The 27,575-nt window shown below is 41.2% G+C and overlaps 2 protein-coding genes across 2 annotated transcripts; both read left to right on the top strand.

Annotated features, from left to right (window-relative positions):
* Window positions 1-430: 430 nt before the first annotated feature.
* LOC308370376 (vomeronasal type-2 receptor 1-like) lies at window positions 431-6,232 on the top strand (the record flags this gene model as incomplete). The annotated part of the gene is made up of 9 exons (XM_080845030.1): window positions 431-636; window positions 801-1,092; window positions 1,300-2,091; window positions 2,184-2,411; window positions 2,561-2,684; window positions 2,771-3,680; window positions 5,118-5,614; window positions 5,754-5,887; window positions 6,086-6,232. The coding sequence occupies 9 exons, from the start codon at window positions 431-433 to the stop codon at window positions 6,230-6,232; spliced, it is 3,330 nt and encodes a 1,109-aa protein (XP_080701156.1).
* An 11,737-nt stretch (window positions 6,233-17,969) lies between these two features.
* Window positions 17,970-26,358, top strand: LOC308370375 (uncharacterized protein; the record flags this gene model as incomplete). Its single annotated transcript, XM_080845029.1, has 13 exons — window positions 17,970-17,991; window positions 18,513-18,675; window positions 18,854-19,145; window positions 19,232-20,020; window positions 20,161-20,388; window positions 20,498-20,621; window positions 21,028-21,932; window positions 22,926-22,981; window positions 23,106-23,385; window positions 23,500-24,315; window positions 24,440-24,667; window positions 24,882-25,005; window positions 25,442-26,358. 13 exons carry the CDS (start codon window positions 17,970-17,972, stop codon window positions 26,356-26,358), a joined length of 4,944 nt encoding a protein of 1,647 aa, XP_080701155.1.
* Between the last annotated feature and the right edge of the window lie 1,217 nt (window positions 26,359-27,575).

Raw genomic sequence — 27,575 nt, 5'->3', positions numbered from 1 at the left:
ATCCCAGATGAGAACATTTTCATAAATGCCAGAATTGCCCTCGGAATGTTGTAAGTGGAGTTAAGAAGACATTTCTTCCAAACTTGTTCGAGAATGAGCATTCTGTACAACTAAATAAAATGCTTGTGATGTTGTTTATTCCCTTGGAAGTTATTTGGGAACAGTGTGATAATTCCATGTACACCAGAGTAGTGTATATTAAAGAACAACCAGTCTCAGGACCTAGCCCCCTCCACCCACCCATAATTTGTGTACACATTTAATTAAATAACCCATCACTCTTTGTTCAGGTTACATTTGCAGCAAAATGTGTTGGAGGAGTTCTGGGAGGTTCTATGTTCTGCAAGTCCCTGTGGGAGCATCTTGATCACTATAAACTGGGCCCCCTTACCTTAACGCTTAACTGGCCTCCAGTCTGTGGATTAAAGTCATGATACAGACGCCTCTATTTCTAGTGTTGGCAAGCTTGTGTGCCAAGGCATTGATGCAGAGCTGCAGTCTGCTGGGCCAGCCAGCATTGCCCCTCTTGTCATCGGAGGCAGACATCAATATCGGGGCAGTTTTTTCTTTACATAGAGAGCCACAGGTGAAGACTCATAATTTCACCTCAGAGCCACAGCCTACGTCGTGTATAAGGTTTGTACTGAGAATAGCTTATTTTACTTACTTTACATAAATGGATAATTAGTTATACTTTTATATTTGGAATGAGACACAAGTAGTACAATTATAGTAGAGACTTACTCTGGTGTCCATCAGCTGCTTTTCAAGTGTTTTGTATATCCTGAATATTTTTACAGACTGAATCTGCGCGAGTTTCAGTTTGCTCAGACACTTATTTTTGCGATAGAGGAAATAAACAACAACACAAACCTCCTACCTGGCACGACTCTGGGATATAAGATATATGATTCCTGTAGCTCCATATCCCTGGCAATCCGTTCAGCTATGGCTTTGATGAATGGCTATGGAGAGACACTGAGTGACACATCGTGCCAACGACCACCGGCTGTTCAAGCCATTGTTGGCGAGTCAGGCTCCACTCCTTCTATTGGAATATCATCTGCAGTGGGACCCTTCAGCATCCCTGTGGTGATATATTATAAATATGTTTAATCCCTGTGGTAATACATTATAAGCATGTTTCATCCATGTGGTAATATATTATAAATATGTTTTAAAAAGACATTCCATGATTAGCTGCAGGTCTGTCACAACAATGTTTTCTTCATGCAATACAATGTTCTAATATTACAAATAACATTTCTCATTCAACCTTCTTTTTTTTCCAATTTCTAGGTTAGTCACTTTGCCACATGTGCTTGTCTCAGCAACACAGACAGGTTCCCAACCTTTTTCAGAACTATTCCCAGTGACTACTATCAGAGCAGAGCCCTGGCACAGCTGGTCAAGCTGTTTGGCTGGACTTGGGTTGGAACTGTTAGAAGTAGGACTGATTATGGGAATAATGGAATGGCCACCTTTGTGGAGGCTGCACATGAGCTTGGCATTTGTGTCGAGTATTCCGAGGCCTATTTCAGAACAGATCCCAAAGAGGAATTACTAAGGATCATTGAGGTGATGAAAAGGGCCACTTCCAAAGTAGTGGTGGCATTTGTATCGCTAGGGGAAATGATCCCTCTTTTGAATGAGCTGGCAATACAAAACGTGTCAGGGCTGCAGTGGGTGGGCAGCGAGTCATGGATCACTTCCAAAGGGCTCTCAGAGACAAAAGCATACAGATTCCTAACAGGTGCTGTAGGATTTGCAATTGGAAATGTAAAGCTAGAGGGCCTGAAGGACTTTCTCACCTCTGTGCATCCCTCCAAAGCAGCACACAACCTCTTTCTCAGAGAGTTTTGGGAGACAGCATTTCACTGCTCGTTTGAAAACATCCCCAACGGGGGTTCACAGTGCACAGGATCAGAGAGCCTGCTGACTCTGCAGAATCAGTACACTGACGTATCTGAGCTGCGGATCTCCAATAAGGTCTACACAGCAGTATATGCCATTGCACACTCTCTACATAGTCTTCTTATGGATGCTGTAGCTTCCAATGAAACCCAGAGGAATATTTTAGTTCCTGAAAAGGTAAGTATAAAGTAAAAAAAAACAAGCATAAAGTAAGTATAGCTTAAAATACTCTTTAATAACACTAAATGTCAATTTACCCAAAATAACAGGTGCTTAAATATTTGAAGAAGGTTAATTACACCTCCAAAACTGGGGAGCAGATTTTCTTTGACTCCAACGGAGACCCAGCAGCCAGGTATGAGCTGGTCAGCTGGCAGCCAGACGGTGATGGAACTGTGCAGTTTAGAACTGTGGGAATCTATGACACATCAATGCCCTCAGATCAACGGTTTGTTTTGAACCATGGGGTGATGACATGGGCTGGTGGTCAAACCAAGGTAAAGCGTAGAAAAATAATAGCACTGTACAACAATTAGTATCCGAGTTCACTGATTTTCAGGAAGGAATTTGTTAATACTGTTTACTGACTGCTAAAAGGTTTATAGCAGTTGATTGTGGTTATTTGATCTCTCTCTGTATCAAAAAGGTACCTGTGTCTTTGTGCAGTGAAAGCTGCCCTCCTGGCACCAGGAAGGCTGTGCAGAAAGGCAAGCCTGTCTGCTGCTACGACTGTATACCATGTGGAGACGGAGAGATCAGCAATGAAACAGGTATTGCATATGTCATGAAAACTAGCCAATAATATTTTGATATGTAACGAAGCATTAAGTCATCACCTTTTCAAATATTTTTTCAGATTCTAATGCCTGCATACCCTGTGATGTGGAGTACTGGTCAAATGAGAGTTGGGATCGATGTGTGTTAAAATATATTGAATTCCTCTCTTACTCTGAAATCATGGGAATTGTGCTTGTATTTTTTTCTTTGTTTGGAACATTAATTACTATTTTGTTGGCAGCTGTGTTTTACATTCACAGAGACACACCAATTGTCAGAGCCAACAACTCAGAGCTGAGTTTCCTGCTTCTTTTTTCACTAATGCTGTGTTTCCTTTGTTCACTTACTTTCATTGGTCGGCCCTCTCAGTGGTCCTGTATGTTGCGTCACACAGCGTTTGGTATCACCTTTGTTCTCTGCATCTCCTGTGTTCTGGGGAAAACAATAGTGGTGTTGATGGCCTTCAGAGCCACTCTTCCATCCAGTAATGTCATGAAGTGGTTTGGGCCTCTGCAACAGAGACTCAGTGTTCTTGGCTTCACCCTCATACAAGTCCTTATATGTGTCCTTTGGTTAACTATATCGCCTCCTTTCCCATATAAGAATATGAACCTTTACAAAGACAAGATTATTCTAGAGTGTAATGTTGGTTCAACTGTCGGATTCTGGGCCGTATTAGGGTACATAGGAATCCTTGCTGTCTTGTGTTTCATACTGGCTTTTTTGGCTCGAAAGTTGCCAGATAACTTTAATGAAGCCAAATACATCACATTCAGTATGCTGATATTCTGTGCAGTCTGGATCACTTTTATCCCAGCTTATGTCAGCTCTCCTGGGAAGTTTACTGTAGCAGTGGAGACATTTGCTATTTTGGCGTCTAGTTTTGGATTACTTTTTTGTATTTTCACTCCAAAATGTTACATTATTTTAATAAAGCCAGAGCAAAACACAAAGAAACACTTAATGGGGAAGACAGCACACCAATCTCCGTAAGGGACAATTTAGTCCCAACTCTTTCCTCTACCTGCTATTTAATTTTTTGTATCATTCCAAAAAATCTATATTTACTATAATTTTCCATCATATTTTGTATAAATCTTTATGTATTGCCACATTAAAATACGAATGGTATTACTTTCAAATCCCATTAAGTTTCATTTGAAGTATTTATTCAGCTTCATTAACATTGTTTCAAGGCGCTGAACTAGGTCTGATCAGTGGTATTACTCAGGCCAGCATCCTCACAGAGCTCTGACCCACCAGCTTAGCTCTCCACAGGCCCCACTCCAGGCTGTGGCTCACTCCAGATCAGACCCAGACACAGTGGACAGCCCCTCATCACATCTTTCTCATGATGCTGTCACTGTGGATATGCATTGTGTACTATGAAATAAAAAACAAGATTGCCTTTTTACATCTTTGTGACCATAACTGATCATGCTGCTGTCTGTCATGAAGCACATATTTATAGCAAGTAGTTTGAAGTAATGGCAGTGGTATGAATAGTATAACATGTTTTTTTAACGCTTTATGACACAATATTGTATTGTGAAATAAATTGGAGAGCTCCTCATATTGGTCTGAAATTATTTTGATTTGCATACCAGATTGCCATTCATTATATGGGTGAGAAAAAAAAAATCAGTTTTATTCATTTCTAATATTCGTGTACCAATAAAAAGAAAAAATAAATTTATTAGCAAACACACTAATTAAGTACACTTATTTACTTATTATGGATACTTGTAATGACAGCCTAATGCCTGAGGCTTAACTCAGACACGTGCGTTGCAATGCGCTGATCCAACGGATGACGGAGGAAGAGTCTGGCGCAAGGGGGTGTGTTGATACCAGAGAGGTTATAGTGAGATTGAAGGGTGAACAAACCAATCATGCCGTTAGCGAGCTGTTAACCTTGTGGGTAGTAGCATGCTAATATTATATAGCTGGCTCAGACACTTCTCAAATCCCCTTAAACGTACTTTCAGTTACAATAACGGGGTTTTTACATTGTACATTGTCTATTTCTCTGTAATTTAAAAAAAATCTAAGCAAAAAAAGGTCGAACAAACAACTTTTAGGCACAAATACGACTATTTGCTATAAACGGCTATAAACCCCTTGCATTTTTAACTCGATTTAACTCGCCAGCAAGAAGATATTGTGCACCAGTGGGAAGATTTAGTTTGCCATGAGCAGAGGTTGCAACAACTGGTTCAGGCTGGGGCAACACAGCAACAGCAACCAGCACCAGTTAACCCCGCCCCTCCTTCCCATGCAAGCCCAGAGCCACAGTACTTCAATGGCGATCCAGGTGGGTGACGAGGATTTTTTAGCCAGTGCAAATTGAACTTTGATCTCCTGCCCTTAACCTTTCCAACAGACAAGTCTTGCATTGCATTTGTGATTACCGCACTCTCTTGCAGGGCTCTGGAATGGGCCACAGCTGTCTGGGACAAACAGGGTCCTGAATGCTGTACTTTCGCAGCATTTCAGGAGGAGATGCTACTTGACCAGAAGACAGTTGACCAGGATGCAGCAAAGCTCCTTATGACCATTCGCCAAGACAAGCGGAGCATTGCAGACTACCCCATCGCATACCGCACTCTCGCCAAGGAGAGTGAATGTAATGAGCATGCCCTTGTCACTGCTTTCCATCACGGGCTTTCAGACTCTCTGAAAGACGGGCTAGCCTCTCTGGATTGCCCCACCGATCTCGAGCCCCTGATTGCCCACGCCATCTGGTTGGACACTCGGATGAGGGAGCGCCGCCGGTATCAGTGGCTCTTCCAGAAGACACCAGAGGGAGGCCCTTGGCGTTCTCCGGTCCAGGACGATCCTGAACCCATGCAGATAGGAGCATCCCGACTGTCAACCATGGAGAGAGAGCGGCGACTGCGTGAGGGGCGCTGCTTGTACTGCGGTGAGCTTGGTCACCGCCGCTCTTCCTGCCCCGAGCCTCAGGGAAAAGAAGGACGGGACCCTGAGGCCCTGTATTGACTATAGAGCCTTGGACAAGATCACCGTCCGAAACCTCTACCCTCTTCCTCTGATGTCTTCAGCCTTCGACCTACTGGCGGGGGCAACCATCTTCACAAAGCTGGATTTGCGAAATGCCTACCACCTGGTTCACATCCGGAAGGGGTACGAATGGAAGACGGCATTCAATACACCATCAGGCCACTACGAATACCAGGTCTTACCTTTCGGTCTTACTAATGCTCCAGCTGTCTTCCAGGCCCTTTTAATTAATGATTGTCTCCGCGATATGATTAACCGTTTCGTTTTCGTCTATCAGGAGGATATTTTAATTTGTTCTAGCGCTTTGCAGGAACTCCGCCTGCACGTTCGACAGGTGCTCCATAGGCTTCTCCATTACCAACTTTTTGTAAAGCCCCAAAAGTGTGAGTTCCATAAGTCTGAGGTGGCCTTTCTGGGATACATCCTCCGAGAGGCCCAGATAGAGATGGACCCGAGGAAAACTAAAGCGGTGAGGGACTGGGAACCTCAAGGGGGTCCAGCAGTTCTTGGGTTTCGCTAACTTTTACAGGAAGTTCATCCGGGGTTTCAGCACAATGGCGGAACATATATCCGCCCTTACCAAGAAGGGTAGGGGACCCTTTTTTTGGAGTTCTAGGTGAGACAAGACGTTCCGCGAACTCAAGACCCGCTTCTCGTAGGCACCCATTCTCGTCCTTCCCGACCCAGCCCTGCACTTCATTGTTGGGGTAGATGCCTCGGAGGTGGTGGTGGGGTTATCCTTTCCCAGCGGGCTCTGGATGGCAAGATCCACCCCTGTGCCTTCTTCTACCATCGGCTGAGTCCCGCTGAGTCCCAATACGATGACGGCGATCAGGAGTTGTTGGCCGTTAAGATGGCGCTTTAGGAATGGAGGCACTGGCTGGAGGGTGCGCAACATCCATTCTTGGTATGGACCGACCACCGGAACCTGGAGTATCTCCAGGTGGCTAAGCGTCTCAATCCACGTCAGGCTCGGTGGTCCCTTTTTTTTGTTGCTTTGACTTCACCCTCTCCTACCGCCCTGGGTCGAAGAACATCAAGCCTGATGCCTTGTCCCGGCAATTCTGCCGGGCAGGCCAGGATCGGAAGGAGAGGTCAGTCATCCCTGCTTCCAGGATTTTGGCGTCCATCCGCTGGGGAATCGAGGCCAAAGTTGAAGGGCACAGCAGGACGAACCCAACACATGACCAGAAAGACCCGAACTCCTCTTCGTTCCCGGAGCCGTGCGCTCCCAGGTGCTCCTGTGGGGCCATGCCTCGCACATCACGTCCCACCCTGGGATGCAACGAACGCTGGAGTTCCTTAGGAGACGCTTCTGGTGGCCTGGCATGGCCAAGGATGTGGCGTCCTTCGTTGGGGCCTGTCCCGTCTGCACACGGAGCAAGAACCCCCACCAGCGACCTCAGGGGTAGCTGCATACGCTCCCAATCCCACACAGCCCATGGTCTCACATTTCTATGGACTTTGTGACAGGTAACTCTGTAATTTTAGTCATCGTCAACCGGTTCTCAAAGGCCTGTCGTTTTCTTGCGCTTCCTAAACTGCCATCTGCCCTTGAGTTTTTGGCCTTCCTGAGGATATAGTGTCCGACTGAGGTCCCCAGTTTGCCTCCAGGGTGTGGCAGTCTTTCTGTAGAATCATCGGGGCGTTTTTGCACTGCCGTTTTTTTGCTGTATCTTTTGGGATTTTGGATTATCTTTTGTGTTTTTGGAACCTTCTGATCGCTGTCAAGTTTATCTCCTGAGTGTTGGATCTTCAATCCCAGCCTGACAATACTAGTGTTTACTAAAGTTTCAAATCATTCAAACTTGACTCATATCACCCAAATCAAATGTTATGTTTTTGAGGCAGAAATGTCCTTACATTCACCAAGATAGCATTAGTTTTCAGTATATAAAAAGTTGTTGCTGAAATTTTTACCCCGGGAAAAGACTATTTTAAAAAGAACTTAATCAACTTTTTCTGAATGAGAAGTGCCCTAGCGTTTACCATAATTAATTTATGAAGGATGGATAGACAAATGGGCTAAAAAGGGTGGCCAATGTCTCAGAAAATATGTGGTCAGAGATGAATCAATATTTCTTTCATTCTACTGATAATAAACATAAATATTTGCAAAATATCCAACATTGCCAATGCAACTGTATAAGTTCTGCTACTTCAGAACACTATTTCAGGTCATACGATTACTAGGGCTGTGAAATGATTACACTTTTTACTCAAATTAATCACAGGTTTCTGTGGATTAATCATGATTATTAAAATGTTACCGCTTTTTTCTGTATATTTTTGTGAGAAAAAGATTTATGACAAAAGACGGAAAATATGTATTTGAACCCCTACCGATTTCGCAAGTTTGGCCACTTGCAAAGAAATGTGTGATCTAGAATTGTATTGCTAGGTGTATTTTAACAGTGAGAAACAGAATATCAACAAAAAAAAATCAGAAAACTGCATTTTATAACATGTATGACTTTATTTGCATTTGATGCAAAAAATAAGTATTTGAACCCCCAAGCAAACAGCAAGAATGCTGGCTCACAATGACCAGTTATGTGCCCAAGAAGCACTCAGATTAGTCCTCATTTGGTCTAACAAGGTACACCTGATCTCAACTGGTGACGTTTATAAAAGAAACCTGTCCAAAGAATCATACTTCACACCTTCAACCTCACAACCATGGGCAAGACCAAAGAGTTGTCCAAGGACGTCAGAGATAAGATTGTAGACCTGCACAAGGCTGGAATGGGCTACAAAACCATTGGCAAGCAGCTTGGTGAGAAGCAGACAACTATTGGTGCGATTATTCGTAAATGGAAGCACCACCAAACAAATGTTAATCGCTCTAGGTCTGGCGATCCATGCAAGATATCCCCTCGTGCGGTATCAGTGATCATTCGAAAGGTGCAGAATAACCCCAGAACTACACAGGGGGAGCTTGTGAATGATCTCAAGGCAGCTGGGACCACAGTCACCAAGTAAACCATTGGCAACACACCACGCCGTAATTTTTTGAAGTACTGCATTACTCGCAAGGTCCCCCTGCTCAAGGAAGCGCATGTACAGGTCCATCTGAAGTTTGCCATTGCATTGAGGATTGGGAGACAGAATGTGGTCAGATGATACCAAAATCAAGCTCTTTGGCATCAACTCGACATGCCGTGTTTGACAGGGGGGGATGCTGAATATGACCACAAGAGTACCCCATACCCACCATCAAGCATGGAGGTGGAAACATAATGCTTTGGGGCTGTTTATCTGCCAAGGGTACAAGACGACTCCACCACATCAAGGGGACTATGGATGGGGCCATGTAACGTGGAATATTGGGCTTGAACCTCATTCCCACATTCCCTCCCATTGAAAACGCAACCTTAAAGATTAACCTCCTGAGATGTGTGTAAACCTGGTGACCAACTATAAGAAACGTCTGACGTCTGTGCTTGCCAACAAGGGTTATTCCACCAAGTACTAAGTCATTTTTGTCAGTCAGTTTTGCTAGGGGTTCAAATACTTATTTTTTGCATCAAATGCAAATAAAGTCATAAATATTATAAAATGCATTTTTCTGGATTTTTTTGTTGATATTCTGTTTCTCACTGTTAATATACACCTACCATTACAATTATAGATCACACATTTCTTTGCAAGAGGCCAAACTTGTGAAATCGCCAGGGGTTCAAATACTTATTTTCCCCACTGTATACATTTAAAATGTTTTCTTTTTTAATTAATAAAAAAACAAAACAAAAACTCACAAATGCCACGTAGCCATTCATCTCGTTCTCCGTTTTTGAATTCAGAAACTAACACTGCCGCTTATAGCGACATTCCAGAGCCTATGCATCGCGGACGAACCTGGCTGTCAGTGACTGAACGACAGCGCCGCCTGAAACAGAATAGATGCATGGAAGGGGGCCAGGAAGGCCGTGTTGTTTCATCTTGTCCACTTAAGGGCATCCAGAGGGCGCTAGTGAGCCGAACTATGACTTTTGAAAGTCCCTCTCGACCTATGATTCAGGCACAATTAAGCTGTGATGGGAAGAAAGACACTGTCACAGTCCTGATTGACTCTGGTGCTGATGCCAACCTTTTGGACATGACTTTTGCTTCTCAGCTGGGAGTCGGTCGGGAGGTGCTGGGAACACCTATCCACGCCACTGCTTTGGATGGTCGTCTTCTCTGCAAGGTAACACACCAAACTAGTCCCCTGCAAATGAACATATCCGGTAATCACCACGAGACACTCTCATTCCATTTTATTCATGCTCCTCAACAATCTGTCATTTTGGGATATCCTTGGCTTAGTGCATTGTGCATACCTTGAGATACTCAGGAGTAGGTTGCCCATTCACAAAATGCTACAAAGATTAAAATAGAAAAAAGTTCATAATGGCCTTTCGGGACTTTTTGTTTAAGATTGATAAAGTATATTAAGCTCCTTGCAACTAGATGGCGTTTGCTATCTACGATAGCTAGGATAGCTAAGTGTGCAATTATTTTACAGACGGTAACCTTAATATTTTGACGGTAACATTTTATTTTAACGTTAACACATTTGTTGGAGAGACTAGTTATGTACTTGTAGTCGTTATAATACTAATTGACATGAACCATAACTCTTTGGGGATGTTCTCTTAACTAGATAGTTAGCTAGATAGCATAGTTCGCTAGAAAGCTAACTGCTAGAAGCCACATTTACTTTGGTGCAGACATATGGGTGTTTGTTGATCTTTGATACATCTCCCACACTGTTAAATCCACAGCCGCACCTTTCCTCCGTTGTTTTGGGCTTTAAAAATGCGAAAAAACGACGTGTCCCTCTAAAATCTCAGGGTACCATGTGTCAGATCTACAAGTCCCGTAGGCAAACGGTTTCACCATAGCAGGGACGTGCAGTCATAGGAGGCAGGGAGTAGCATTGAAAAATATTGCAAGGGAGGCAGGCAGTAGCACGGATTCAGTGAAGGGGGCGAGCATGAGCGCAATTCTCGGGTATATAGTCTGACGTTGGACTTCTTCTACACACTTTTACTTGACCTTGATGGCGAAAATGGAATATTGCATTGCTAACCTGAAGCAGTTCTCAAAACTGGACTTTCAGTCCAAACGAGAAATGATTAATAATGGGAGACCAATGGCGGAGCTAAAATGTTTGCTTCAAACGACGGGACAGAAGGTATTGACATTTGCAGTGGAGTGTTTCAAGTTTCCCAACGGGACATATTCACAAACCTAGCTAAAGGCTGCTAGGTGCAGTGGAGCCGTGAATGGATTACGAGCTCCAACAAAAGTGCACCAACTTTAAATTATACCGGTCAGTAGAACATTTTGGTATTGTGTGCTTTGTCTGTGGTGTTTAACTGTTTGCTTGTTAATACCTTGTGTAAATAAATATGTAAGTGTTTTTTTCTCAACCTCGAATTCAAGTGTCCGAGTTGCATTGTTGGGCAAGCTACTTGATGTTTGTAGTGAGCTAAGCTATCAGCTACTCTACAATAAATTCAGCTCCACAACACAGAAGCTACCACTCAAAAAAAAAAGTAGCAAGCTAAGTTACATAAACCTGTCAAAAGTAGTTTGATACATTAGAAACTACTTTCAGTTAAACAAACTGCATGCCAAGTCAATGCAATTTTAGGGATCAACACAACTGTCAGTCAGATAAAAACGGTTGAATGGATGAAATTCGTGTGTTCGTTTGTTTGTGTTGGATGTCATTGACGTTGACAGGAACTTTTTCTTTGGATTACAAAGAAGGCATCTGAAAACATATTTAGTTTCACTCGTCTCTTATAAAGTGACGTACTTTTGAAGGTATGGCTGTTGAGTCAGGTATTCAAACGCAGACGAAAACAAATTAGTGCAGAAGACCTACCTTCATCTTTCGTCTATTTTGTGCAGTTTCGCAATTCGACTCCCTGAGCAGACTGCACAGACTTTTTTACTTTTTAACTTTCATCATCTTCTTCAGCTGTATCTAAATATCAACAGCATTCTAGTTATCCGGTTGCCTAGAATCTGCATGCAAACTACCCATTTAAAATTAGGGGAGAATTCATTTTAAATGTATGAGCAGCGTCTGGTGTACTTGAAATGACGATATCTATCTATCTATTTTCACTCGTCTCGCCTAAAGTGATGTACTGCTTAATTTTGTGTGTTTAATGGCTGCAGGGAAGCCAGTTATGAATGAACATCAGAAAGGTCCAGGATAAATTAACTTTCGAGGACGCTACTGCGGTACTTGATCAATAAAAGAGCTTAGCTACTGAAAAGTTGGTTTTGTAAATAGCGACGTTACTGCCAAGCTACTGACAAATGTAGTGACGCTACTGCCCATCACTGAGTTGTGTAAAAGGTTATATTTTCCCTAGACAAATTGAAATGAGCCATATCATTGGTGGGAGGGCTACATACGCTTCCTTGTAACGATTAATATCTTATTTGACACGGTGTAAAAGTTCAATTACCAGTACGTTTAACTGTAGGCCTATAGCCTCGTAAAAGTCAGTTAACTATTGAGCCGCATAACTTCTTATAATAATAATCGTTTAAAAGTAATAGTATTAGACAATAAAACATAAAGTTTCTTCAGTTCTGGTGAGATGACAATTTTTAAACCATAAGCATATATGTATGATGTATACATTTCTATTTTTTTTAAACAACTAGAGATCGGAATGACGTAATCATTTCCGGTTTCTGTGCCTCACCAGCTGTGAACCTCACCGCACGTCACTGCACCATAGTGCTCAGACCTCAAAGTGGTCGGACCCTCTTTTCTTAGGAGCGGTTGCTAAAGTAGGATTGGATGAGGGCCGTTCTAGGGAGGAGTTTCGCGAACGGTCAATTGTGGGATTATTGGAAGCTCCTTCTGCACATGCGTTAAATGCGTAAAAATAAATAAAGAATTCATCCTGTAACTTAATCATAGGCATTTCACAGCTGTAATGATTACCGCTGTAATTTCTGTCTCAGCTGGTTCCTAAGGTTTCTTGATTGTTTGTCACAACAGCCCATATAATTATAACTTCTTTTTACCATTTGGCATGTGCATTACAGCCCTGATGCGCGGGGTAAAGCTGTTGTTTTACAGTAGCACTCAATTCGATTTGTAGATCCAAATCAGGCTCATAAATGAGTCCATATTTTGTTTACAATGCAGTGGAATTCAATAAAGAATTTAATAAAATTCACTATGATATTGATTATGATATTCAAGGCCAGATTTACAAAACAAATTGCGTCCACTTTAAGCGTAATTTCTATACAGTATGCGGTTAAAGACATTGAACCGTATTTACAAACGATGTGCATATAGGTAAAATTGCAGTTTGCCCGCAACTGAAGCGGATAGAGGCAAGTTGCGCTTCCCGTCTTATACACATGCATAAATGGGAGGGTATAAGAGAGGGTGGGTGTTCGCAGCAAAAAGATGGGGGGAGATGCATAAAGTGCACCTCATTATAAATTCCGTGGTATTTACTAAGACTGCCTGACGAGAGCGCATCTCTTATTTGCGTGACAATTCTACGCCTCATAAAAGCAGGTCTAAACCAGGTCTGTTCTATTTGTAACGAAACAAGAGGTGTTGTAGAATGACATATCAGTTGCTAAATGAAAACTACAGCCGCGGAAAAAATTAAGAGACCACTCCACAAAATGGTCTCCTAGTTCGTCTTCTCTGATGAGTCCAATTTTCAGCTTTGCCCAACACATGGTCGTCTGATGGTTAGACGGAGACCTGGAGAGGCCTACAAGCCACAGAGTCTTGCACCTACTGTGAAATTGGACTCATCAGAGAAGACGAACTAGGAGACCCTCCAGTCCGCTTTGGTTCAATCCTTATGGTCTTTTACAAACCTCAGCCAGGCAAAGTACAACGTTGTCCCAAAAGAAAAACTTGCTTCCTTTTGCTCTGACAATGTTCCCCAACTCTGAGAAGTGTTTTTTCCAGCAGGGCAATGCTCCATGCCACACAGCCAGGCCAGTAAAGGTGTGGATGGAGTATCACCAGATCAGGATCCTGTCATGGCCAGCCCAATTTCGAGACCTGAATCCCATAAAAAAAACTCTGAAATGTGATCAAGAGGAAGATGGATGGTCGCAAGCCATGAAAAGAAGCCGAGCTGCTTGAATTCTTGCGCCAGGAGTAGCATAAAGTCACCCAACGGCAATGTGAAAGACTGGTGGAGAGCATGCCAAGACACATGAAAGTTGTGATTTTAAATCAAGGTTATTCCACCAAATATTGATTTCTGAACTCTTCCTAAGTTAAAGCATTAGTATTGTGTAGTATTAATTTTTTCCGCGGCTGTATGTGTGTGCGAGGAGTTTGACGCAATTCGTAAAAACATAAATAAATACGAACATCTGGGTTTTGGGTGGGGATACCGGTAAAAATATTTCAGAAACGTTATTTGTTTTTTTTTTGTGACCAAATATTTATTGGGTTTTTTTGTTTTTTAAGAGAAAAATATACACCCCAATGAGGGGAAACAATAGGACAATATGTCATACATAACTTATACATGGGCATACACATGGGCATACACACAGACAGACGCGCGCATGCACACAAACACATACACACAAACACATACACACACCCCATCCCAATTCCCTCCCACCAACCCCCTGTTTGCGACTGATCCCCCCCCTCCCCCCCTCATCTGTAGTTCATCCTGACACAAGTCTAGGAAAATACCATAGGTGACTAAGGCTACTCACAAGCACTAGAATATTTAGAAACCAAAAACATAAACAGCATCATGGGTGAACATACATAGGCCTGCATACATACCCCCATAAATACATACATACATACATACATACATAGGCACGTACGCACGCACACATATATACATGCAGGTACACATACATACCTACATGCACTTATCCACATACATACATACATATACATATACTGCATACATACATACATACATACATACAGTACACACACAAGTGAAGAAGGAAAGAAAAAAGAAAGCAATAATTTTAAATGAGTTTCGTATCTGCACGATTGCCTCAGAAAGTGGCTTAATTAGGTCACTTGACATGTTGCGTGCTCGTGCTATCGATAATTCTAGTGAAAGTACCTCCAAAAATGAACAGTTCCACTGTTGAATATTCAAAGTATGTGGAGGTTTCCATCTCATAACCAAAATATTCTTTGCAACAGTTAATCCATTAAACAGTAATACTTTTTGGTGCCTAGTCAGTTTCAGAGTGGAGTCATCATTTAATAATACAATATGTGGGAGAAATGGTATATGAACATCCACTATATTGGAAATTCTTGTAATGACTTTCTTCCAAAAGGCCTCAACTGCTGGGCACTCCCATACCATATGGACATAGGTACCCACTACATTAGCAGTGCACAAGGTACAGATTGGAGTTGTAGTCATTCTATGTTGACAACATTTACGTGGTGATAGATAATACCTATGTATAAGTTTATAGTTAATTAATTGGTTATTGTAGTTACTAGAGGTGATACGGATGTTATTCCAGACCTTTCCCCAATCTATACCCTGTACAAGATGTTTTAGGTCAATGTTCCATATTGTGACTATGCCCATTGACACATTCTGAGCTTGCTGGAGTTTCTTATATAAACAAGAGACAAGTCCATCCGTTCTAGGTAATTGTATAAAATTGATAAGGGCATGCGTTGATGGAATCTGTCCACATGGGACCCCAGAGGTATGTATTGATGCTCTTAACTGCAAATAAAAATAAAAGGATGTTACAGGTAAATTAAACAGATTTTTAAGTTCATCAAATGGCCTTAGACCAGTATCACTCATAATATCTATGAAACTTTGAACCCCTCGTTTCTGCCATTGTGGAAAGCTGATATGTTTACCTCCAATTAATAATGCATTGTTCCCAAATATTGGTGTTTCAAGGTGCCACTTGGTGTCCCATTGTCCCATTTGTACAACCTGATGCCACGTATATACAGAATGGGCAACCAATGGTCCGAAATGATTGCGACAAAATGTATTAGATACACCAGAAAAAAGTATGTCTTTGAAGGTATATGGCTGTATAATCTGTTTTTCCAGCTCAACCCAGGGAACATTAGAGTCTAACTCAAACCACCTTGTTATGGCACGTATCATAAAGGATAAGTAATATAACTCAAAATTTGGAACTCCTAATCCTCCTAGATGCTTTTCCTGTTGGAGTATTTTATTCTTTACTCTTGGTTTTTGTCCATTCCATATAAAATGTGAGACTCTGCCTTGGATCTTATCCCAAAGGTTTGGCTGCGGAGGTAAATGGAGCATTGTAGCGTAAAAGTTTACTTTAGGAAGTATGTTCATCTTTACAATGGAGCTGCGACTAGACATTGATAGCATTAGATTGTTCCACCTACTCATGTCTTCCTTTATTGACTTATACAACTTCTTATAATTTTTGTTAACAATGGTATCCAGTGAGGGGTATATATCAAGTCCTAGATACTTAAAGGTAGATACTAATGGTATCTCAGACTGGACATTAATGTCCGTCATAGCTGTATTTAAAGGTAATATTGCTGATTTGCTGATGTTTGTTTTATAGCCGGAAATTGATCCAAAGGAATTGATAAGGTTCCAAACCTTTGGAAGTGATGATGGAACATGGTCAAGAAATAATAAAAGATCGTCGGCATATAAAGATGTTATGTGAGCTGTACCATTCAAGAATATACGTTTGATATCTTGACAGTTCCTTATCTTTTGTGCCAAGGGTTCAATTGATAAGGCGAACAATAATGCAGAGGCAGGACACCCTTGACGAGTTCCCCGAGCAATTCTAAATGGTAGCGAAAGCTGATTGCCCGTCAAGACCATTGCTGTAGGGTTACAGTAGAGAGTTTTCAACATAGAAATACAATTCTCTCCAAAGCCCATGATCTCTAATGTGCGCCATAAATATGACCACTCAAGGCGGTCGAACGCCTTTTCTGCATCAATGGTTAAGATGGCACATGGTGACTTAATAGATGAGGTAGAGTGAACAATGTGTAGAAGTCTTCTGATATTGTCTAATGCGAGCCTATGTTTGACAAAACCTGTCTGATCAGGATGTATTAGTACGGGCAGGGTTTTCTCAAGGCGAGAGGCCAGAACTTTAGCATACAGTTTGATATCTGAATTTATAAGAGATATGGGGCGCCAGTTTGTGCATAAGGTTGGGTCCTTCCCGGTCTTGTGGAGCAGAGATATAATGGCTGTATTCACATCCCTATGAAATTCACCATTTTTTATTGCAGTCTGTATCATTGCAAATAAGTGAGTTCCTAACTCAGACCAGAAAGTGAGATAGACCTCTGGCTGGATTCCATCCCCACCAGGTGATCTCGCACGGTTCATGTCTTTTAGAGCATCCTAAAGTTCTTTAATAGCTAATGGCGATTCTAATGAGTTAAAATGGTCTTCTGAAATTGTGGGCAGATTTATGCCATCAAGGAAACTATCTATTTCATCAAGAGTAGGTTGTATTTCTGATGTGTATAGTTTCTCATAGAATTTCTTAAACTCTTGGTTTATTGATTCTGGGGTATTTAATAAACTGCCCTCCTCTGACTTAATTGATGGTATATCAGCCAACCTGTCATTGTTCTTTAGTTTACTGGCTAGCAAAAAACTAGGTCTGCTCCCATCCAGATAGTCAGTTTGCCTGACTCTGTGAACTAAGAATTCAGCTCTCTGCGTGAGAATTGTATTTAACTCCATTTTAACTTTCAATAAAAAGAAACGTTATTTGTTTAAATTATTATATTTGATACATCATTTAATATAGGCATATCAATTGGATACCCACCAACTAGCTGTTCGGCCAGGTCTTACCCAGAATCACCGCTCAATATAGGGTTTAAACCCTATAGGGTTTATTCAGGGAAAGTACTTGTACCTGAAGTACACTAACTAAACTAAGTAAATTGTAGAGACAGAGCAGCATATTTATTTCACCTTCCATTTTTATTTTGAAGTTATAGCCTCTAGAGTGCAAGTTACCCAGCTACCCAGTGCCATGGCAACCGAAAGTCGAAACCGCCGTTTCCCCTGTTAGTTAGGGATAGTGTGGATGGGTTCTAAGTTTGCTGTAACCTCATTAACCAAAAGCTCTAATTCTAATTCTAACTCATCATCCATGGTGGCAGGAACACGCAGGCCCATTTCCCCCTATTTTAGCGGTGTGCTAATAACACTAGAGGGCGCAACGAGGTTCTTGTTTGATAAATACTACGCAAAATGCGGAAACACATCGTGCACTGTATGCGGTTTGGCAAAGGCGCTGATTACGCTGCGCTCGCAAATAAGCAATGAGGCCCTCACTGTTTTCTGTAGGCTGCAAATGCCATTGTTATTTGTGTCTCTGTCTTGCAACATGGATTCAAGTATTGTTGGTTTTTTTATGTGTCTTGTTGATACAAACTTTAAGCCTACTGTTTTAACAACAGACGTGAACTAGAAAGTTATAAAGAACCAGTTCCAAACATAGGTTGTATTGCCAATGTCATTGAGAGTTGATTTATCATTGCAGGCAGAGTGAATTCAAATTTGAAGATAAAACTTGATTGGCTTTCCGCCATCATTTAAATTTCACCTCCAGTGGAGCACCTCCTTCTAAGTAAGGAGCATGTGTATACCACAGAGGATTACATATGCCACATGGTATAAATGTTCTCCATTTTATCAAGTGCAGTCATAATTACAGCACTTTGGGAAATATGCTTTGCGGTGGTAATTCAAAAAACTGTGCAATCCTAATATTACTGTTTTTTGTGTCCTCAGTGAAGTTTGGTGAACCCCAGTGCAAACTCAGAGGAATCCCTTTTTACCCTCTTTTACAGAAGGATGGAGACATCACCCTTGGAGGCATTTTTTCCTTCCATAGTACTTGGAAGAATAATAAAAATTCATACTCAGAGGCTCCAACTTCACTACAATGCAACAGGTTGGCCAAATTGTATTATATTGCATTCTGTTGTATTGCCTTGTATTGAATTATTCTATACAGTGTTGTATTGTATTGTATTGTATCAAGTTGTATCAAGTTGTATTATTAGAAGATTATTCCAGAGTTTATCATAATTATAATGAGTTAATATTTCGTAATTTTCTTGGTTATCCAGTCTTAATTTCAGGGCATTCCAATATGCTCAAACAGTACTGTATGCAGTGGAGGAGATCAACAACAGTTCATCTTTGCTGCCGGGAGTTTCACTGGGATATAAGATTTATGACTCCTGTGGCTCTATGGCTATGGGAGTGAGCGCAGCTATGGCATTAAGTAATGGTTATGACCACACCGCCTCTGAAGGACCCTGCACCAAATCAGCCCAGGTTCTGGCTATCATAGGGGAGACGTCCTCCTCACCTTGTATGGCTATCGCAACCAGCATCGGACCTTTTCGCATTCCAATGGTAAGAAAATAATGCTGAATTCCATAATTATGCCCGCTTTTGACTTTTGACCCAAAGTTGATTCAAACCCTTGTGTATTATTTCAGATCAGTCACTATGCCACATGTGCATGTCTTAGTGACAAAAGCAAATATCCATCATTTCTCAGAACCATTCCCAGTGACTACTACCAGAGTAGAGCACTCGCTGAGCTGGTAAAGAAGTTTGGTTGGACATGGGTTGGTGCCATCAGAACAGATGATGACTATGGAAACAATGGGATGGCCACGTTCCAAGCAGCTGCTGAACAGATGGGTATTTGCCTGGAGTATTCTATGCCCTTCTTCAGGAATTATCCACAAGAAAAGGTGTTGCAGCTGGTGGAGCAGGTGCGTTTGTCCACCACACGGATAGTGGTGGCATTCCTCTCCCATCTGGACCTGGAGGTGTTGCTGGATGTATTTGCTGAACACGACCTAGTAGGATATCAGTGGGTAGGCACTGAAGGGTGGATCTCAGACTCTTACATCGCCAGTTTGGACCGTCATCACATCCTAAGTGGGGCCATAGGGCTGTCAATCCCCAAAGCACAGGTAACAGGTTTGAAAGACTTCATCCTGGATATACAGCCACTGAATTCTTCAGGCAATGCCATTTTCACTGAGCTCTGGGAGGCTTTGTTTAAGTGTAAATTTACCCCTCTGAAAAAATCTGTGGAGAAAACATGCACCGGCCAAGAGGATTTGTCTGGAGTCAATAATATTTTCACAGACATGTCTTTGACACCCATCTTTAATAACGTCTACAAGGGTGTGTATGCTGTGGCTCACGCGCTGCATCAGGCACTAGACTGCAAGGACACATGTGTTGCCAAGGGGCAACCTGAACCACATATGGTGGGGACCCTGATTTTTCAATACATGACTATTATTCTATGAATTATTATGAAACAAGAACATTTAAAATCATGCGTGACTTTTTACGCTTCTTGATGCTCTTATGTACTAAGTTGCTGTTTTTATGCCGTTGTTATTAGATGTTAAAACAACTGAAAAAAACAAGATTTAAGACTAAAGAGGGAGAGGAGGTGTTTTTTGATGCAAATGGAGACCCTGCTGCTAAATATGAGATAATAAACTGGCAGCCAAGAAAAGATGGGCAGCTTGGGTTTGTGACAGTGGGACTTTATGATGCTTCTTTAGCTGCCAATATCCGACTGTCAGTAAATGGAGGTTCTATTCTATGGGCTAAAAATGCTACAGAGGTACCAATTAGTTCACATTCCTAAACTTTAAAAAGTTCCTTGTAATGCTTGAATTTACCCTGTGTGAGAGACAGAAAGTTCAATGTGTCTATGCCTCCATGTCACACAGGTGCCTCTGTCTGTGTGCAGTGACAGCTGTCCCCCAGGCACCAGGAAGGCTGTACAGAAAGGCAAGCCTGTCTGCTGCTATGACTGTATACCGTGTGGAGAGGGAGAGATCAGCAATGAAACAGGTACTGATGGCTACACTAAAAAAACTAATGTTTCATATACCTGAAAATATAGATTTCAGGAGAAATCACTGTATTACATACATAAAGAATAAATATAACATAAAATTACCAAACAATTGGCCTAAATGTAGCAGAATCTTGATGGACCTTCATGAGGATAAAACGTAAAGAAAAATAAAATGTCACAGATTAAATTGATTTACTGTAGACACAAGGTAAATTAATCATTACCTGTATAACCAGATGTTTTAAAGGAGTGACTTCGAAGCTTTAAACCTGCCAAAGTCTATGCTATTACCTTATGTTCTTCATATTTAATGCAAGATCACATATGTTTAATAAAGGGTTTCTCCTATATATTGTTGATATTTGTGCCAAAATATATGTATCTGTTTTTTATTTCTAGACTCCATCACCTGCGTTCCTTGTAATCAAGAATACTGGTCCAACAGACAAAGGGTTAAATGTTTGAAGAAGGGAACTGAGTATCTGTCCCACAAAGAGATTATGGGGATACTACTCACCATTTTCTCAGTGATTGGAACCTGCTTGACATGTGTGGTAGCCATTATTTTTTTTAAGTACAAGCGCACTCCACTTGTTAAAGCCAACAACTCTGAACTGAGCTTTCTGCTTCTGTTTTCACTAATGCTGTGTTTCCTTTGTTCTCTTACTTTCATTGGTCGGCCCTCTGAGTGGTCCTGTATGTTGCGTCACACAGCGTTTGGGATCACCTTTGTTCTCTGCATCTCTTGTGTTCTGGGGAAAACAATAGTGGTGTTGATGGCCTTCAGAGCCACTCTTCCAGGCAGTAATGTCATGAAGTGGTTTGGGCCTCTGCAACAGAGACTCAGTGTTCTTGGCTTCACTCTCATACAAGTCCTTATATGTGTCCTTTGGTTAACTATATCGCCTCCTTTCCCATACAAGAATATGCATCACTACAAGGAAAAGATCATTCTAGAATGTGATGTTGGATCAGCTGTAGGATTCTGGGCTGTGCTGGGATACATTGGACTCCTTGCTGGCTTGTGTTTCATACTGGCTTTCCTGGCTCGTAGGTTGCCTGATAACTTCAATGAAGCCAAATTCATCACATTCAGTATGCTGATATTCTGTGCAGTCTGGATCACCTTCATACCAGCTTATGTCAGCTCTCCTGGGAAGTTTACTGTGGCAGTGGAGATATTTGCAATATTGGCATCTAGCTTTGGTGTCCTCTTCTGCATTTTTATACCAAAATGTTATATAATTCTATATAAACCTGATAAAAACACCAAAAAACACCTCATGGGGAAAATGCCCTCAAAGGCTCTCTGACTGTTAATGAAGTAAATGGCTAACAGATGGTATCCATATTCATGCACATTTTGGTGCTAATATAGTTTGGAGAAGTTTCTGTAATGAAAACTCATGATTTGCATCTATTATTTGATTTATAATAAATAAGTATGTGTTCTTTATTATACTACATGTTATTTAATAGCAGATGGTCCTCATGAAATGCCTTTGTTTTAAAATGATTAAAACATTCACATAACATGTACTCAATTTGCAGCTTTTACCTAAAATGACTGACAGTATAGTGCAGGTATGTGTTTTAACCTAAAATAACACAGTGTAGTGCAGATATGTGCTTTTACCTAAAATAACTCACAGTATAGTGCATATATGAACTCATGACCTTGGCTAGCTCTGACAGTCGAGCCACAGGGACACAAAAACACATCTGAAAGTATTAACTGCTACGAACATACTGTACGTAGGTACTCTTTTCGTGACCTGTGTGTCAACGTCTGTATGACCAATCTACTATGTTAAAGACAGGAGCTCTAACAAGGAGTTTCAGACAAAGGGGAAATAAATGTTTAGTATGAGACAAATAATGTGTTCTTGGGTCATTGAATCATGTAAATCTATTTTAGTAGACTTCAAAGATAAAATTATGACCAGTGAAATTTAGCTCATTCCAACAATGAGAGGGCAGGCCTATTCTGTGACTTGTGATTGGTTTTTTTATTACTATTCCCATGGCTCATTTCCTCTTCTCCTATTTGTGCACCTAATCTGCCACAAGGGGCAGAAGGTGTTGAGATGCAGAGCACATGCTATATAAGTTAGGGCCAGGATTTAGGGGCAAACACATGCAAAGTGTCATGCGGCTACTGATGCTTGTCCTCCTGGGTCTCCTGATCCAAGCAGAGGAACCCAAGTGCAGCCTTATGGGCCGGGCACATCTACCTGATTTCGACAAGGATGGACACTTTGTCATTGGGGGAATTTTTTCCTTCCGCACTGGGAAAGATGGCACAACAGACACTTTCAACAATATGCCAGATCGACGTCAATGCAAAAAGTAGGTATGCCATGTCCACACATTTAGAAAAATATTTTCTGCCTTTTCCTTTATTGAACAAACTATTTAAATGGGATGGATGGTTCTGTATACCTGAATATGTTATGCAACTGATCAAAAATCTTCAGTTTCAATTTCAGAGAATTCAAGTTCGCTCACACTGTCATTTTTGCAGTAGAAGAAATAAATAGAAACCCAGATCTTCTGCCCGAAATTTCTTTGGGATACAAGATTTATGATGACTGTGGCACCACGGATATACTGAGGGCAGCCATGCATTTGATAAACGGTCCGCAGAGGGTAGAGAACTGTACTAATCCAGATGCTGTACAAGCCATAATTGGGCATTCTGGGTCAACACCAACTATAGGATTTGCAAGAGTTCTAGGACAGTTTCAGATACCAGTGGTAAGATTAAAACGGCTGATTTATTCTATAATTACAATCACTGATGCATGTATGTTTGATATTATGTTCATGGCGTTAACACATCTGACAGTCCTGTGTCTGATGCCTTTACAGATCAGTCATTTTGCCACGTGTGCCTGTCTGAGTAACAGGAAAGAGTTCCCCTCCTTCTTCAGGACTATTGCCAGTGACTTCTACCAGAGCAGGGCCCTGGCTCAGCTGGTCAGACACTTTGGCTGGACCTGGGTGGGAGCCATAAGCAATACAAATGACTATGGCATCAATGGAATGGATAGTTTTGCGAGAGCTGCCCAAAAGGAGGGGGTGTGTATTGAGTATTATGAGGCTTTTGAGAGCACGGATCCAGAACATCGAGTTCGCCAGATAGTAGACATCATAAGAAACTCCACATCAAAAGTGATCGTTACTTTCGTGTCTCACAGGGAGATCAAAATTTTAGTGGCAGAACTGCAGAGGCAAAACATCTCTGGACTGCAGTGGGTTGGCACTGAAGCATGGCTCACAGATGATTCCCTTATAGACAGTGAAGGGCACACTGCTCTCATTGGAGCCATAGGATTTACAGTCAGAAAGGCACACATTCCTGGTCTGGGACCTTTTCTACAGGAACTGCACCCTTCCCAGTATCCTAACAGTCAGTTCCTAAGAGACATCTGGGAATCTATTTTTGACTGTTCTTTGAATCCACCGATGGAGAATGATGACAGAAAACAGTGTAATGGATCTGAGCATCTCAGAAACGTAAATAATCAGTTTACTGATGTGTCTGAACTAAGGTTCACCAATAATGTTTATAAAGCTGTATATGCTGTGGCACATGCATTACACAATCTGTATACCTGTCAGCCTGGTAAAGGGCCCTTTATTAGTGGTACCTGTGCTGTAGCGGCACAGACACAACCATGGCAGGTGAGCAATAGCACCCCATAAACAAGGAACATGCAGAATTTCCATTTATCCTTGGCATGATTATTGTTTCTAATCAGAGATGTGATCATGTCCCCTAACATGACATTCCTATTCCCATGTATAGGTTTTGCATTACCTGCAGTCTGTTAATTTTACCATGCCCGATGGTGAGCAAGTGTTTTTTGATAGCAATGGAGATTCACCAGCAAGATACGAATTGATACATTTAAGAAATATCAGAAAAGGAACCACAGACATTGACATTATTGGCCACTATGATGGTTTCTTGCCTAAAGAGCAGCAGTTCAGAATGAACAATGTGAACATTAAGTGGGGCGGAGGGCACAACCAGGTAAACACACAGTTATAGTAAACATTAGACACATATTGCAGGGAAGGGATCTGGGTCTGATTGGTGCTAATCGGTGCCATACCAGTCCAGGTCCAACTGCTAACTAGCACGCTGAAAAGCATACTTACACTATATGGTTAAAAAATTTGATATGTGTGTGTGTGTGTGAATGAGTCAGTGTGTAAACGCGTACGTGTATCTGTGTCTGTGCCAGGTGCCTGTGTCTGTGTGCAGTGAGAGCTGTCCCCCAGGCACCAGGAAGGCTGTGCAGAAAGGCAAGCCTGTCTGCTGCTACGACTGTATACCGTGTCCACCTGGCAAGATTAGCAAGACTGCAGGTGATGCATAAATAGCTTTATTCGCTAGTCTCTTTTTTAATGTGTTTCATAAGTGTCACATTGTTCAACGCTGAAAGTAACTTAAACCAAGTGATAAAAACATATGTTTTAGGCATTTGTCTCAACGCAGTTATTTTTTTCTTCTGCATTAGTGTGTCAATAGGAAATATCATATTTAGATTTTCAAACATTCCTTTTGAAAATAGTGAAATTGATTTGGGTATCTTTGGTTTGTTGCACATTTGTATGTTGTTCAATGAAAGGTGAAAAAAAGCATCTTTACTTTCTAGCACGCTTTCAAAATGTGCCTAAAACATGTGCACCGCACTGGATATGGTCGATTCATAAATAATCATGTATATGTCACAGATGAACAACTCTAAAATTATACGTTTTTGCAAAAGTAAATCCTGTCATTTAAATTTTGTCCCCACAGATTCTGCTGATTGTATGCAGTGCTTAAGTGAGTACTGGTCCAACAACAAAGGAAATACCTGCATCCCAAAAGAAATAGAATACTTGTCATACCATGAGGTCATGGGGATGCTCCTAGCATTGTTCGCTTCTTTAGGAGTCCTCTTTACAATAATGACTGCAGTGATTTTTTATTGCTACAGAGAGACACCTATTGTCAGAGCCAACAACTCAGAGCTGAGTTTCCTGCTGCTCTTCTCACTGACTCTGTGTTTCCTGTGTTCTCTTACTTTCATTGGTCGGCCCTCTCAGTGGTCCTGTATGTTGCGTCACACAGCGTTTGGTATCACCTTTGTTCTCTGCATCTCCTGTGTTCTGGGGAAAACAATAGTGGTGTTAATGGCCTTCAGAGCCACTCTTCCAGGCAGTAATGTCATGAAGTGGTTTGGGCCTCTGCAACAGAGACTCAGTGTTCTTGGCTTCACTCTCATACAAGTCCTTATATGTGTCCTTTGGTTAACTATATCCCCTCCATTCCCATACAAGACTATGAACCTTTACCAGGAAAAGATTATTCTAGAGTGTTATTTGGGTTCAGCTATTGGATTCTGGGCCGTTTTGGGGTACATAGGACTCCTTGCTGTCTTGTGTTTCATACTGGCTTTTCTCGGTCGTAGGTTGCCTGATAACTTTAATGAAGCCAAATTCATCACATTTAGTATGCTGATATTCTGTGCAGTCTGGATCACCTTCATACCAGCTTATGTCAGCACTCCTGGGAAGTTCACTGTAGCAGTGGAGATATTTGCGATTTTAGCTTCAAGTTCCGGTTTATTATTTTGTATTTTCTTACCAAAGTGCTACATTATTTTACTAAGGCCAAACTTGAACACTAAAAAACACGTGATGGGAAAAACATCCACTGATATTCATTATTAAATATTGCATGGCAACAACAGGACTTATTTTTTTTAAATGTACTCAGTAAAGTCACTTGAGTCAGTAAAGTCATTTTCCTTTCATTTTCCTTCACAACAGAGGTTTTTAACTGGGAATATTGAAACTGCTACTTTAACCTGTGAACCGGATGTCATTAGGCCCTTAGGGGTTGCAAACTTGGTCTTGGTATTCATTCACATTACGTTCATACATTCTCGCTTGTACTTCGACCAAAGCGTCTGCTAAATGACTAAATGTAAATGTACATGAATGTAGTTCAGGACCTTCAAGCTGACCAAATAAAGTGAAGATGTCTACTCAATTAAACTCATTCTAAACTCAACTACATGTTGCACTTACACACACACACACACACTTTGTTTTGAAGGACAAAATATAAACGTAAGTGTACTTGCTCAGTTAGTTGCATTTGAAGTCTCTCTGATGTTTATTAAATTAAATTATTATCATAATTCATATTCAGGAATTTAACATGTATATTTTATAGGCATTTGGGTATCATCTCCAAATTCATTTTGATGGTTTACTTGGTGGTGTGACCGATAAACACACCTATCGTTCCCTCTAGCCGCCCAGGCTGGGTCGGAAACCCAGTGAAAATGTAAGAAAAGCTTTCACTGCAGGACGTCACCAACTAAATTTATATCACTAAAGACACCAGTTAGCATGTTAGCAAGCTTTTATCAGTACCCACTTAAACTCCTTTGTTTTGGAAAACATTAAAATCAAGATCAACATCTGAACCTTATATGCATTATATTTAAGTACGAGATCCATTTTCCACAGAAGATATTAACCAGGAGTAACTTTTTTTATGCGAAAAGACTAGACAGCAGAAGCCATTTCACATTAATAAAAGCCGAAAGAACATTCAAACAATTAAAACAGCATAGAAAAATAAAAGCTAAAGAACATAGTGGATAAATAAAGGAGAAAGTCCATAAAATAGAACAAAAACATATTAAAAAGAACGTACTAAGTACATCAAATTGAATACAAATATTGAGTAAGTACTGTGTTTAGTGTAATATTTTTTTATGAATTGCTATTAAAAAAAATTAACTAGATTACCAATCAGGGTTAGCAGAGGGCCACTGGCCAAAAGTGGTCACACAGCACGGCTAGGGTCTTTATAAATAGGGTGAAAGAGGGCACACAACTAAGGGCAATGGGCATCAAAGTCTAACCCGTACACC

This window comes from Sprattus sprattus (assembly GCF_963457725.1).
Source record: "Sprattus sprattus genome assembly, chromosome: 9".
Classification (NCBI taxonomy): Eukaryota; Metazoa; Chordata; class Actinopteri; order Clupeiformes; family Clupeidae; genus Sprattus; species Sprattus sprattus.
This window is presented reverse-complemented; position numbering and strand designations above follow the sequence as displayed.